The sequence below is a fragment of the Struthio camelus genome, chromosome 2, assembly GCF_040807025.1.
Source record: "Struthio camelus isolate bStrCam1 chromosome 2, bStrCam1.hap1, whole genome shotgun sequence".
NCBI classification, from domain to species: Eukaryota; Metazoa; Chordata; class Aves; order Struthioniformes; family Struthionidae; genus Struthio; species Struthio camelus.
In genome coordinates this window covers 173,611,410-173,625,791 of record NC_090943.1, presented here as the reverse complement: position 1 = coordinate 173,625,791, position 14,382 = coordinate 173,611,410, and the positions used below count along the sequence as shown (strand labels likewise).

General features: G+C 52.3%; 1 protein-coding gene across 5 annotated transcripts; it reads left to right on the top strand.

Moving 5' to 3' along the window:
- Window positions 1-5,148: 5,148 nt before the first annotated feature.
- CCDC166 (coiled-coil domain containing 166) lies at window positions 5,149-13,708 on the top strand. Of its 5 annotated transcripts, XM_068933738.1 has the most exons (4): window positions 5,185-5,278; window positions 9,164-9,307; window positions 11,125-11,216; window positions 12,136-13,708. In XM_068933738.1, the coding sequence occupies exon 4, from the start codon at window positions 12,159-12,161 to the stop codon at window positions 13,083-13,085; it is 927 nt and encodes a 308-aa protein (XP_068789839.1). In that variant the 5' UTR covers window positions 5,185-5,278; window positions 9,164-9,307; window positions 11,125-11,216; window positions 12,136-12,158; the 3' UTR covers window positions 13,086-13,708. The 5 variants fall into 5 exon arrangements, with proteins under 5 accessions (XP_068789837.1, XP_068789839.1, XP_068789840.1 ...); XM_068933739.1 differs by lacking the exon at window positions 9,164-9,307 and having other exon boundaries at window positions 5,187-5,278; XM_068933735.1 differs by lacking the exon at window positions 11,125-11,216 and having other exon boundaries at window positions 5,187-5,278.
- Window positions 13,709-14,382: the final 674 nt, after the last annotated feature.

The window sequence follows — 14,382 nt, the reverse complement described above, 5'->3', positions numbered from 1 at the left end:
CTGCGCTGTCGACACCCGAGGGCAGCAGGGAGCACGGCGGGATCACCGCGCATGCGCTCGCTCCCTCGGTGCAGTACTGCGCTGTCGACACGCGAGGGCAGCAGGGAGCACGGCGGGATCAACGCGCATGCGCTCGCTCCCTGGCTGCAGTACTGCGCTGTCGACACCCGAGGGCAGCAGGGAGCACGGCGGGATCAACGCGCATGCGCTCGCTCCCTGGCTGCAGTACTGCGCTGTCGACACCCGAGGGCAGCAGGGAGCACGGCGGGAGCACCGCGCATGCGCTCGCTCCCTCGGTGCAGTACTGCGCTGTCGACACCCGAGGGCAGCAGGGAGCACGGCGGGAGCACCGCGCATGCGCTCGCTCCCTGGCTGCAGTACTGCGTTGTCGACCCCCGGGGGCAGCAGGGAGCACGGCGGGATCACCGCGCATGCGCTCGCTCCCTCGGTGCAGTACTGCGCTGTCGACCCCCGAGAGCAGCAGGGAGCACGGCGGGATCACCGCGCATGCGCTCGCTCCCTGGCTGCAGTACTGCGCTGTCGACACCCGAGGGCAGCAGGGAGCACGGCGGGATCAACGCGCATGCGCTCGCTCCCTCGGTGCAGTACTGCGCTGTCGACACGCGAGGGCAGCAGGGAGCACGGCGGGATCACCGCGCATGCGCTCGCTCCCTGGCTGCAGTACTGCGCTGTCGACACCCGAGGGCAGCAGGGAGCACGGCGGGAGCACCGCGCATGCGCTCGCTCCCTGGCTGCAGTACTGCACTGTCGACACCCGAGAGCAGCAGGGAGCACGGCGGGAGCACCGCGCATGCGGCCGCTTCCTCGGTGCAGTACTGCGCTGTCGACACCCGAGGGCAGCAGGGAGCACGGCGGGATCAACGCGCATGCGCTCGCTCCCTGGCTGCAGTACTGCGCTGTCGACACCCGAGGGCAGCAGGGAGCACGGCGGGATCACCGCGCATGCGCTCGCTCCCTCGCTGCAGTACTGCGCTGTCGACAGGCGAGGGCAGCAGGGAGCACGGCGGGATCACCGCGCATGCGCTCGCTCCCTGGCTGCAGTACTGCGCTGTCGACACCCGAGGGCAGCAGGGAGCACGGCGGGATCACCGCGCATGCGCTCGCTCCCTGGCTGCAGTACTGCGCTGTCGACACGCGAGGGCAGCAGGGAGCACGGCGGGATCACCGCGCATGCGCTCGCTCCCTCGGTGCAGTACTGCGCTGTCGACACCCGAGGGCAGCAGGGAGCACGGCGGGATCACCGCGCATGCGCTCGCTCCCTGGCTGCAGTACTGCGCTGTCGACACCCGAGGGCAGCAGGGAGCACGGCGGGAGCACCGCGCATGCGGCCGCTCCCTGGCTGCAGTACTGCGCTGTCGACACGCGAGGGCAGCAGGGAGCACGGCGGGATCACCGCGCATGCGCTCGCTCCCTGGCTGCAGTACTGCGCTGTCGACACCCGAGAGCAGCAGGGAGCACGGCGGGATCACCGCGCATGCGCTCGCTCCCTGGCTGCAGTACTGCGCTGTCGACACGCGAGGGCAGCAGGGAGCACGGCGGGATCACCGCGCATGCGCTCGCTCCCTGGCTGCAGTACTGCGCTGTCGACACCCGAGGGCAGCAGGGAGCACGGCGGGATCACCGCGCATGCGCTCGCTCCCTCGGTGCAGTACTGCGCTGTCGACACCCGAGGGCAGCAGGGAGCACGGCGGGATCACCGCGCATGCGCTCGCTCCCTCGGTGCAGTACTGCGCTGTCGACACCCGAGGGCAGCAGGGAGCACGGCGGGAGCACCGCGCATGCGGTCGCTCCCTGGCTGCAGTACTGCGCTGTCGACACGCGAGGGCAGCAGGGAGCACGGCGGGATCACCGCGCATGCGCTCGCTCCCTCGGAGCAGTACTGCACTGTCGACACCCGAGAGCAGCAGGGAGCACGGCGGGGTCAACGCGCATGCGCTCGCTCCCTGGCTGCAGTACTGCGCTGTCGACACCCGAGGGCAGCAGGGAGCACGGCGGGATCACCGCGCATGCGCTCGCTCCCTGGGTGCAGTACTGCGCTGTCGACACGCGAGGGCAGCAGGGAGCACGGCGGGATCACCGCGCATGCGCTCGCTCCCTCGGTGCAGTACTGCGCTGTCGACACGCGAGGGCAGCAGGGAGCACGGCGGGATCACCGCGCATGCGCTCGCTCCCTGGCTGCAGTACTGCGCTGTCGACACCCGAGGGCAGCAGGGAGCACGGCGGGAGCACCGCGCATGCGCTCGCTCCCTGGCTGCAGTACTGCGCTGTCGACACCCGAGGGCAGCAGGGAGCACGGCGGGAGCACCGCGCATGCGCTCGCTCCCTGGCTGCAGTACTGCGCTGTCGACACCCGAGGGCAGCAGGGAGCACGGCGGGATCACCGCGCATGCGCTCGCTCCCTCGGTGCAGTACTGCGCTGTCGACACCCGAGGGCAGCAGGGAGCACGGCGGGAGCACCGCGCATGCGCTCGCTTCCTCGGTGCAGTACTGCGCTGTCGACACCCGAGGGCAGCAGGGAGCACGGCGGGATCACCGCGCATGCGCTCGCTCCCTGGCTGCAGTACTGCGCTGTCGACACGCGAGGGCAGCAGGGAGCACGGCGGGATCACCGCGCATGCGCTCGCTCCCTCGGTGCAGTACTGCGCTGTCGACACGCGAGGGCAGCAGGGAGCACGGCGGGAGCACCGCGCATGCGCTCGCTCCCTCGGTGCAGTACTGCGCTGTCGACACCCGAGGGCAGCAGGGAGCACGGCGGGAGCACCGCGCATGCGCTCGCTCCCTGGCTGCAGTACTGCGCTGTCGACACCCGAGGGCAGCAGGGAGCACGGCGGGATCAACGCGCATGCGCTCGCTCCCTCGGTGCAGTACTGCGCTGTCGACACCCGAGGGCAGCAGGGAGCACGGCGGGAGCACCGCGCATGCGCTCGCTCCCTGGCTGCAGTACTGCGTTGTCGACCCCCGGGGGCAGCAGGGAGCACGGCGGGATCACCGCGCATGCGCTCGCTCCCTCGGTGCAGTACTGCGCTGTCGACACGCGAGGGCAGCAGGGAGCACGGCGGGATCACCGCGCATGCGCTCGCTCCCTGGCTGCAGTACTGCACTGTCGACACCCGAGGGCAGCAGGGAGCACGGCGGGATCACCGCGCATGCGCTCGCTCCCTGGCTGCAGTACTGCGCTGTCGACACCCGAGGGCAGCAGGGAGCACGGCGGGAGCACCGCGCATGCGCTCGCTCCCTGGCTGCAGTACTGCGCTGTCGACACCCGAGGGCAGCAGGGAGCACGGCGGGATCAACGCGCATGCGCTCGCTCCCTCGGTGCAGTACTGCGCTGTCGACACCCGAGGGCAGCAGGGAGCACGGCGGGATCACCGCGCATGCGCTCGCTCCCTGGCTGCAGTACTGCGTTGTCGACCCCCGGGGGCAGCAGGGAGCACGGCGGGATCAACGCGCATGCGCTCGCTCCCTCGGTGCAGTACTGCGCTGTCGACACCCGAGAGCAGCAGGGAGCACGGCGGGATCACCGCGCATGCGCTCGCTCCCTGGCTGCAGTACTGCGCTGTCGACACCCGAGGGCAGCAGGGAGCACGGCGGGATCACCGCGCATGCGCTCGCTCCCTCGGTGCAGTACTGCGCTGTCGACACGCGAGGGCAGCAGGGAGCACGGCGGGATCAACGCGCATGCGCTCGCTCCCTGGCTGCAGTACTGCGCTGTCGACACCCGAGGGCAGCAGGGAGCACGGCGGGATCAACGCGCATGCGCTCGCTCCCTGGCTGCAGTACTGCGCTGTCGACACCCGAGGGCAGCAGGGAGCACGGCGGGAGCACCGCGCATGCGCTCGCTCCCTCGGTGCAGTACTGCGCTGTCGACACCCGAGGGCAGCAGGGAGCACGGCGGGAGCACCGCGCATGCGCTCGCTCCCTGGCTGCAGTACTGCGTTGTCGACCCCCGGGGGCAGCAGGGAGCACGGCGGGATCACCGCGCATGCGCTCGCTCCCTCGGTGCAGTACTGCGCTGTCGACCCCCGAGAGCAGCAGGGAGCACGGCGGGATCACCGCGCATGCGCTCGCTCCCTGGCTGCAGTACTGCGCTGTCGACACCCGAGGGCAGCAGGGAGCACGGCGGGATCAACGCGCATGCGCTCGCTCCCTCGGTGCAGTACTGCGCTGTCGACACGCGAGGGCAGCAGGGAGCACGGCGTGATCAACGCGCATGCGCTCGCTCCCTGGCTGCAGTACTGCGCTGTCGACACCCGAGGGCAGCAGGGAGCACGGCGGGATCAACGCGCATGCGCTCGCTCCCTGGCTGCAGTACTGCGCTGTCGACACGCGAGGGCAGCAGGGAGCACGGCGGGAGCACCGCGCATGCGCTCGCTCCCTCGGTGCAGTACTGCGCTGTCGACACCCGAGGGCAGCAGGGAGCACGGCGGGAGCACCGCGCATGCGCTCGCTCCCTGGCTGCAGTACTGCGCTGTCGACACCCGAGGGCAGCAGGGAGCACGGCGGGATCACCGCGCATGCGCTCGCTCCCTGGGTGCAGTACTGCGCTGTCGACACGCGAGGGCAGCAGGGAGCACAGGGAAGCCCAGTTCGCCCTCGCTGGCTGCGGTACTGCGTTGTCATCGCCCGAGGACTTCATGGGGCGAGTCGGGGGCAGTGCTCCTGCGTTTTCTGCCTGGCTGCAGTTCTGATCTGTAATCAGGTTATGGCAGCCGTGAGCAGTGCGGCGGCGCTGCGCTGGGCTGAGCCGTCCTGCTGCAGCGGTGGAATTCCTTCGCCCGAGATCAGCTCTGCGCAGATCCGCACCGGTCCGCAGTCGTTCCTCGGCTGGCTGCAGTACTGGGGTGTCACCACCCGAGGGCAGCACTGTGCCTGCGTTAATCACCGGGCTGCAGTACTGTTTGTCGTCACTTGGGGGCAGCAGGGAGTAGAGCGGTGCTGCTGCGCCCGCCTGAGCTGAGCGGCTGCAGTAGTGGGGTGTCACCGCCCGAGGGCAGCAAGGAGCTGGTCCGCCTCAGTGCGTATGCGTGCGGCCTTGGCTGGTGTACTGGCTTGTCACCCCGGGACAGCAATTCCGCCAGTGCGCATGCGCGGCCCGGCTGGCCTCAGTACGGGCAGCCCCCGCCCGAGGGCAGCCGGGAGCAGCTCCCGCCGCAGTGCGCGTGCGCGGCCCCGCTGGGGCATCACCTTCCGGTGACGGCAGCTCCCCGCGCCCTCGGCCCATCCGTTTGTGCCCCCCGACCCTTTCGTACCCTCTCTGGTAGGTACCTCTGTCCTGCAGGAGGAGACGGTGGTGGGGACGCCACGAGCACCCCGTGTCCCGGCGGCCCGTGTGGGGCCCAGCGCCCCGGCGGGCAGGCGGAGCAGGCCTCGGGCGGTGGAGTGCACCGGATGCCCGCAGTCAGGGCCCAGGGCAAGGGCCCCAGCAGGGGTGGGCCTCGTCCTCATCGTTTTATAGCAAGCGTGCTTACAGCCGCTTCTGTCTGGCTAGGGAAAAGAGCCTCATGCATTGTTCCAGCTCTGCTCCTGACTCCTTTCCAGAACCTCCCATTGTGGTGGTCTGCTGCTACCAGAATAGCTATGGATATGCTGCTATAAGAAATGCAACCCTCTTACTCAGGATTGATGGGAAGGACCCTTTATTTCACACAAAGGTTTAACTTTTTTTTTTTTTGTTAGTGTGCTGTTTCCCCAATTACAGTACCTGTACAGTGATCCTGGGGTTGCACTACTTGTGCACTGTACACAAACTGACCGTAAATCCTGTCCCGTCCAGTCCGTTTTAAGGCTCTGATACCTCACTCTTGCACCTCCTCTTCCGTAGTTCTGATCAGCACAGCATTAAGGTAACACCTTTTCTATATTCTCTGCAGGCAACTTGTCTAACACGTCTCTGACAACAACCATATGTTATTGCAGGTGCATTGTGAAACCCCAACTAGACCTAAGGAAAGGTCTCTACATGTGAAAGCCAATCTGGAAATTGATTTTTCTTTAGTATGGGGAATGGCAAAAAAACAGCTCTGTCACTGACAGCCACTTGTTATCATCTTGTCACTTACCGACACCCTTGGGCACACGAGGTACAAAGGAGCTATCCTGCCTAGGACACCACACAAAACTCCTGCTCGTGGGCCAGCCTGCCTCCCCACGCCTCCAGGCCATCTGCCTCTACATGAGTGAAGGCACACATACAAGCCTACTTTGGGGAGAAACCTCAGCCCTAAAGCCAAGGTTAAAAAAAAAAAAAGACGGGGAAAGTCAAATATGCATTCCAGGCAGATCTTACTCTGTGCACTCACGGTGCAGAGTACTGCCAGGCCCCTGAAACCCCCCCACCCTTTTTCCCCCACACCCATGCCTTGAGGTGGGCAGGAGAAATCCAGGCACCTACAGCTACCCCTGGGACACCCTCGCCTCTCTGGTACTGCTGAGCCCTCAGCACAAGGTGGTCCTGGCCCCTACCTGCTATGGGTGACGAGTGTTTCAGCCTACCCAGAGAAACGCATCACAAGGTAAAGCCTCCAGAATAGTTAGAGAGCACACAACCTCCCACTAGGATGCTTTTCCACCTTCTGCACTCTCGAGGGAAGCTCAATAACTAGTCCACTTCTTCCTGCCTTTGCAAGTCTAGAACACTGGCTTATTAACTGCTCTCAGCTGCCTCCTATGATGCTACATTAGTGTTAGAAGAAAATCCACCATGTTGTTTGGTATTGGCTCAGAAAGGCATTTGTTTAATAAAGTAAGATTACTCCTGGGAAGAACATATGTATAGGAACGTAAGCACCATATGAGGGATGCTAGAGAAGGGAATTGTAGCCAGCAGCTTCAGCTTAGCATAAGTCTGACTCCTGCTTAGCAGAAGTGCCTAAAGCAGGTGAAGCCTGCAGGCCGCAGGACTGAACTGTAACCCAAAGAACATTGCTGATGGCGCAACTGCAAAATCGGCTAGAACCAGCCCTCGAGGATACAGAACAGAGTGACCAGAATGAACAGAGGTAATGGCTGACCTTCAGATAAGATAAGGTACCGTGGAGCAGGAACATTGCAACCGTCTAGCAACCAGCCCAGGATGTAGACGTGAACCAATTAGAGGGAAAGAGACCACTGACTCAGTAAAGAAGATTGGAAGAGTTTCACTGGCAGGCAGGGAAATAAGACTGTAAAAAGTATAATTACTTAAGAATTCTTTTGTTCTGGGTCTCTCCCCGGAGGCACGCAGCTTGAGCTGTTACTCTGTCGTACTGTCATTTAATTAAATAATTAATTTTGCTGTTATACTTGCATGAGTCTCTGCTCCTTGGGAACCTAGGGTCAAACTGTTTCCATAACAAGAAAGGTTAAAGCCTTGTGGAAATAAGGCTCCTCCTTGTCAGTTCCAGCTTAGAACAATTTCAGGAGAATTTAATTTCTCATAGCAATGTTAACATAGCTTTGCTGGTATCAGCAGATCGTGGTGGAAATTACTGTCTCCCGACAAGTATAACACTGAAGCTAGATGCTTAGAGTGACTTTTTCCTACTCAGATCATATTTAGATCATATTTCTGTCCTTTTTCCTGGCTTAGAAACTTTTTAATAAAAGTGTTACGTTATTGAGAATATGTTTCTTGATGTAACATTTAGGCAGTGGACAGATCTGAAACTGCCCATTGCTGCTGTCTCTTTCATTTGACCACTCTTTCAGCTTTCAATATTTGGGAGCAGTATTTTTCATGTTCCTCAAGGCTAGCGCTAAGACCTTATTAGCGCATTTATTGTGCCAAATGGATGGAGCTATATCCATGCTCATTATTCTGCATGCTTTATTTTCAGCAGTATAGAGCACATTAATATATCTGCCATTCATTGGAACAAGAAAGATATGTCTAAATGCCATAAGCTCATTTATAAAACTCACAAGCTGATCATCATACATGAGAAATTTTATTTCCTTGAGTATATAAGGGTAGAAGAGACTGTTCTATTGTCAAACTTTGCTTCTGTGTGGCACAAGCATGGAATTTCACTAGCTTATCTGTTCATCAAATCTGGTGATTTGTGACTGAAGTACATTTTTCTAGAAAGAAATGTGAACTTGAGTACAGGAATAATGGAGAATCCATTACTTCCTTTGGCTGTTTATTGCAGTGGTTAATCATTTCATGTAAAAATGTGTGAAAATGATTTTTTTTTCTCATTTGAATTTTACACCTTGAGATTTTGTTGATTTGTAGGTGGTTTCCTGCAAAATTAGAATACCCTTTATTCTTTAGTCTTTTCTCTTAGTGCAGATTTTTACGTATTGAGTTTGTATGTCCCAGTCTTTTTGTGAAATGAGATTGAGTTGCTTTTCCCTCATTTTAAAGCATTTTCTCCAGCCCGTGAATAATTTTCCCTTTTGCATACAATCTCAGTCTATCAGGGTTTTTTTTTTAATGTGTTTATTCTTGTCCACATGTATCAGAACATAAAAAAACATGAGAAATGCAACAAGACACTGGTTAGTGTGCAGACTTGCAGCTAATCTCATCTGTTCTGAAAATAACTTAAGTGCATTAAACTACATTAAAAGGTGAATTAATGGACTGCTTCCTTGTAACGGAAACTACCAGCCAAACACATGAACAGGTAACTCCTTAAATGCAAACTGAGAACCTGCCCCAGCAGTGTGACTGTGAGGCACCCAAGGCCCTTCTTGCAGCATGACTTTGGTGCGCACCCCCCACCCCCGACCCCCATGTGGCTTTGGTGCTAGATGGAACCCCACTGTGTGGCTTCCCCCTCCTCCCCCCAACATACATACACCCCTTCCTAATTTTGTGGGATGTGGGACTGCTTGCCAACCTCATGGAAAGAAACTCCAAATATATGGACTAGAAATGCTTTAATAGATATTGGTACCTAATTCCCAAGGAGGACGAGGGCTTAAGTCATATGTTCTCCTTCAGCAAATCCTAATAGCTAGCTGAGGCTGTTTCCCACAAAATATAGTGGCCTCTATAAAACTTTTTCTTATAAGCCAAACTGCACTTAGTTTTCTATTTAACTGACAGCTCATCACTTGGTAGGTAACAAAGCATCTCACAGTCTGGCCTCACAACCAAGCTGGGAACTGAAATTGTTCTAAGAATCTTGCTGCAGGGCTTTGCTTGTGGTTGCAGTGTTTCATCACCATGGACACATAAAGCTTGTAAACAACGCCACTGTTCAGAAATCACCGTTCAGCTATCTTCAAATGCTGTCCTGTAAGCCAGGAGGAGCAAGCCAGAAGAAGCTGTCTTGAAAAGACCACAAGAGCAGGAAAGGTCAGTGGCTTTCTGAAAAAATACATTTTGTATGATAACAACTTTAGCAAAGCCTGTTTTTTCCATGCAAATTTAGCCATTCCCCTAACGTTCACACAGTTCTTCAATTGTCTTTCCCCCCGCCCCCCAAACCCTACCATGCCTTGCATCAGCTCATTTCTACTACTTCCATCCTGACACCCTTCTAGTCTTCAAGTGCATTTCCCAAAACACAGTTACACTGATTTCTCCCTCAGATTCTTATGTCTCCCTATATGCACTGTATTTCTGATGCAGCTGCCGTATTCCCAGCTTGGAACCTGTTCTGTTATTACTGCGATGAGAGCTTTTGTATACTTAATTCTGCTTTGGTCACCTATCTACTTGAATTTTGGACATTTTCTGAAAAGAGAGCCATCAGTTTTAGTAGGATACAGCAAGTTTTAGTTACAAATGTTACATTAATGTTACAAATGTTCATTAAAAACTACCTTAGACTTACCAGACTTCTCTCCAGCTGTGATTACATCCTTGATTGCCGTGTTCCTCCTTTGAAGAAGTAGTTTTAAAATTCAGCACACAAAGTACTATTCACTCTTATTTTCACAATTAAATCTGCAAGTCATTAATACTGATGCATTTCTCTTCCTTCAGTATTTGTTGTGGACCTAACTATGCCTCTTATATTGCAGCTATCTCACCAGCTTTAATACTGTTGCAAGAATTACACAGTTGCCACCTTTTACAGCAGGTATTATGCAGTTGCCATCTCCAACTGTTTTGGCTCCACCCTAGGCCTCCGCTTACTTTCCCAATTAAACACCGAATATTTTTCAAAACAAAAAAAAAAAAGGTTTATTACACATTATAAAGGTACAGCTTAAGCTGGGTGCCTCCAAGGAGGGATCCTGCCCACAGCTTCTTGGTTCTCTTCATCCCCTTAAGCAAACTCCCCCCACCATAGTCTGATCCCTATTAACCAATCTCGTGGCTTCTCTTATTCATTTTCTAGTGGTCCATTGGCGCTCCCTGTTGCTGGGAGGGGTTTCTTTAGGTTACCTCTTGTGAGGCTTATCAGCAATGGGGACAATATTCCTTGTTCTGTAAAAACAGGCTCCAGGTGGCCTTGACTGTGGCCTAAGGCTTCAACTACTTTAGTGACTAGTGCTAAATGTTATCGCTCTTGCTCTTTTCTTCTTACAGTACATAATGTTGCATGTAAAAAAATGAGACCTCTGCTAAAACGTCTGCTTCCAAAAAAATTAGCAACATCTTAATTTAGGATTGTAGGCATAGTGTTTACACTATTTGAATATATCTTAAAATTTAATTACATTACCACTTACTGTTATATCAGCAATTCCCTGCCTCATTCGCACCACAAAAATTATGTCTAATTACCAGACATTGTTACCTGTGATGAATTATCTTTTAATCATTTGATATGTACAGAAGAGGGCTTTTAAAAAGCGCTATTTAAGGCATTGTCCATTATTCCATCATCTTTCCCTGGTGGCTCACAAACATTACAAAACATGTTTTCTAACTTATTTCCCGGATTCAGGATGTGCTTAGTTATACTTAACCGTGTGAACCTTTGGCATACAGACATCAAGATCAACAGAAACATCATTCTGAAACTAAAGAAAAAAAACATACATTCCAGACATGTGCAGCTTCCTGCTTGCTACTGTGCTTGAGCATTAATTGTTCCGAAATGTTTGGCGCTTCTGGAAAAAAAACTGTATGCTCTAAAGGTGCATCTTACTGTGGCCATTTTTTCTAACAACACGATAATTCTTGCCATTATTTGCACTACACGTGTTTCTTCACTCTAGGCTCTAATCTGGTATGTTGTTTTCTGGCCATGGCAACCTGGGTGTACATCTAAGAATAATGAGCACTGGAACACAACTCTCCCCTCACTCAAGTGAGTGTATTTGGATTGAAACATTATAGTCATTCTTTCACTCTCTCTGCATGCATGAATATTTAAATACCTAAGAGTTGTATCTCAAATTATATTATAGCCTAATAGTTAAGATGATGTCCAAGAAGATGTCAGTTCATGTTACCTCAGGCAAAGGAAGGACAAGAACATAGTCACCCTTCAAAGTAACTAAATACCCTGATCAATCATTGAAGCCTTAGGTTTAAACTGGAAGCAACATTTCCTTCTCTGCTCCCATTTCATAAGACAATACTGACTTAAGTTTCTCATTCCAGAAAAATGGTGTGGCTGTGAATTCTGCCTCTCCAAATATAAACACAGGAGTCTAACTAACTTTGATGGAGGAATGGAACTTCTCCCATAACATAAATCTCTACAGAGTAATTCAGATAGCTTCTAGCCCTATGATTTTGCAGCCATATTTTATAATTTACTTCATAAATTTATGGATTTTAGTCATGCCTCTATCCAGCCTTCAGTACCAATTGTCTGGCTGAAGTTCTAGTCACAAGACCTACTGCCTACAGAGAGACAGTACACAACTTAAAGCTCTAATAATTCCCCAGGGAAATTTGACTCCATACGCCAAACTACAGAAAGAGTACAACATTAAACAACAGCAACAACAAAAATCTTACAACATACATATTTTTAGATTAGCAAAACTACTTATCAGTTAACTGTGACTATAAAAATACACATACACATACGTGCATATGTGTGCTTCAAGTCAAGACACAGGCGAGACATGAAGTATTTTAGGCCAGACATTTTAGCAGCCAATTATAAGCAGTTGAAAACAAGAGGACGTGACTGGAAAAAAAAAAGTAACCTTCATACATGTAACCAGAATACTCCCCTAGAATTCCTAATTTTTCATTCTGTTACATTTTGCCAGAATTTGATACATCAGTGTGAAGTATGCCATCCAAGAAAAAGAAGCTGAAACAAGACACCATAGGCGCAGGAAAAAATAAGGAAGGACTAAGAACCAAGAATGGAGAAATATCCAAAGGAAGAAGCCCCGCAGAAACACTTGTCAGAGAGAGGAAGCAGTATTTGCAGAAGGAATACAAAACCCTTACTGAACATATGAATACATATATGGGAAGAGTGGAACATTTCCTCCAGGAGAATGATATCCTAGAAAAGGAAGCTCAACAGAATCAGGAAGAGAGCAATGCTTACCTCTCCTACATAACAAAATACAGCCAGAAGTGCCAGAATTTGATAATAACATTAAATGACCAGAATCACACTGATATTTCTCAAATCTGGAAGCAGAAAGAGAAGCTAATCTCACACTATACAGAAAAAGAGAAGGAGGTAAGGAACTACCTCATGGATATGGAGACAAAGTATTCTCTTATGAACAAGGAGGTTGAAGAATTGCAGCCTTTCAAAGACCTGCAGCTGGAACAGATGAACAAGATTAAGGACCTGGAGAAGGAGTTGTTGGTCACAAAGATCCAGCATTCAGAACAAATGCACAAAATCAAGAGCAGATTTCTGCAGGCCAAGGCTGCTTGTGAGGTAGAGGCTCATCAGAAGATCCAGGTTCTGACCAAGAAAGCTGAAGAAGCAGCAGTACAAACTCTGATTCAGCATACCAAGCAAGTAAGAGCAGAGAACTGGCATCTGCGCCAGGAATTGCTCAACCTCATCCAATGCTCACACATTCTTAAAGCAATCAAGCTACAACTAAGGGAGCAGCAGCAGCAGCTTCTTCAGGAGAACCAGTACGGCCAGGACATGGCACGCCTGCGTCGTTGGTTTCCCCAGCATGAGGTACACGATGCAGATAGGCAAACCTACAGCTTTCAGAGCCCCTTCAGTTGTGTTCATTAGCCTAGAAGAAACACTTCTCTACTCCTCACTTGTACCAATTTATCACTAGACATAGCCAAACTGTCAACTGTTGCTACTACTAGTCAGGTAACAAAGTATGCAGAAGTAAGGTGAATGGCTGACATGTTCTGTGGGTGGCTGAATGGTTTGGTTTACATAGCTTGTGTTCAGAGCATAATCCAAACACATCTTAAAAGTAACCTCACATTTAAAAGTAACCACAACATCTATATTAAGCAGCTTTTGAAACTGCAATCCTTTCATTTCCCCAAATAAAATGAGATTTTCACTCTTTGAGAACAGACTTTGATATTTCATCAATTAGTAATTTTGCACCTGCAAATTATATTCTTAGACCTAGTGAAGCAACCTTTGTTACTTTTCACTGTAAATTACACCTAAGGATACCATAATTTGAACTGATGTAGGCCAGCTCCTACTTCCAGCAACATTCATTTTTCCAAAACTTCTAGAAGGCAAAGGCTTTAATTTATTTAACCTTTGATTAGTCTCCAAAGAAGGTAAAATAAATAAGCAAGCAACTGAATTCTTTAATTAATATATGTAGTCAAGATATTCAACCTTTGCTCAGAACTATCAATAAACTATATTCACCGAATATACTCATATCAAATTTGACTTTTTTTTTCTTTTGCTTGCTTTACTGTTTCACTTCAGAAACAACTGGCAATCAGTTCTGTTTCTGATAGCCTAGAGGTATATTCACTTTCCAAGCTGAACACTTCTGAATTTCAATTACCTCATCAATGCCAACACCAGAGGTCACCTTTCCTTCATGTTTGGATCTTCACACAGGGATATTTTATACAGAACCATAGAATAGTTGAGGTTGGAAGGGACCTCAAAGCAGGATCAATCAGAGGAGGTAGCTCGGGACCGTGTCCAGTGGCGTTTTGAGTATCTCCAAGGATGGAGACTTCACAATCTCTCTGGGCAACCTGTTCCAGTGTTTGATCACCGTCATGGTAAGAAAGGCTTTTTCTTATGCTTAAATAGAATTTCCCAATTATCAACTTGTGCCCATTGCCTCTCATCCAGTCTCTGGGTGCCACGGAGAAGAGTCTGGCTTTGTTGTCCTCACTGCCTCCCATCAGGCATTTATACACATTGGTAAGGCCTCCTGAGCTTTCTCTTCTCCAGGATAAACAATCCCAGTTCTCTCAGCCTCTCCTCGTATGTCAGATGCTCTAAGCCCTTAATCATCTTCATGACCCTTCACTGGACACACTCCAGTATGTCCATATTTCTCTTGTGCTGGGGACCACAGCACTGGACA

Bases quoted from the DNA above. Each gene is read 5' to 3' on its own strand.
- CCDC166 (XM_068933736.1), top strand. From the start codon at position 12,159: ATGCCATCCAAGAAAAAGAAGCTGAAACAAGACACCATAGGCGCAGGA.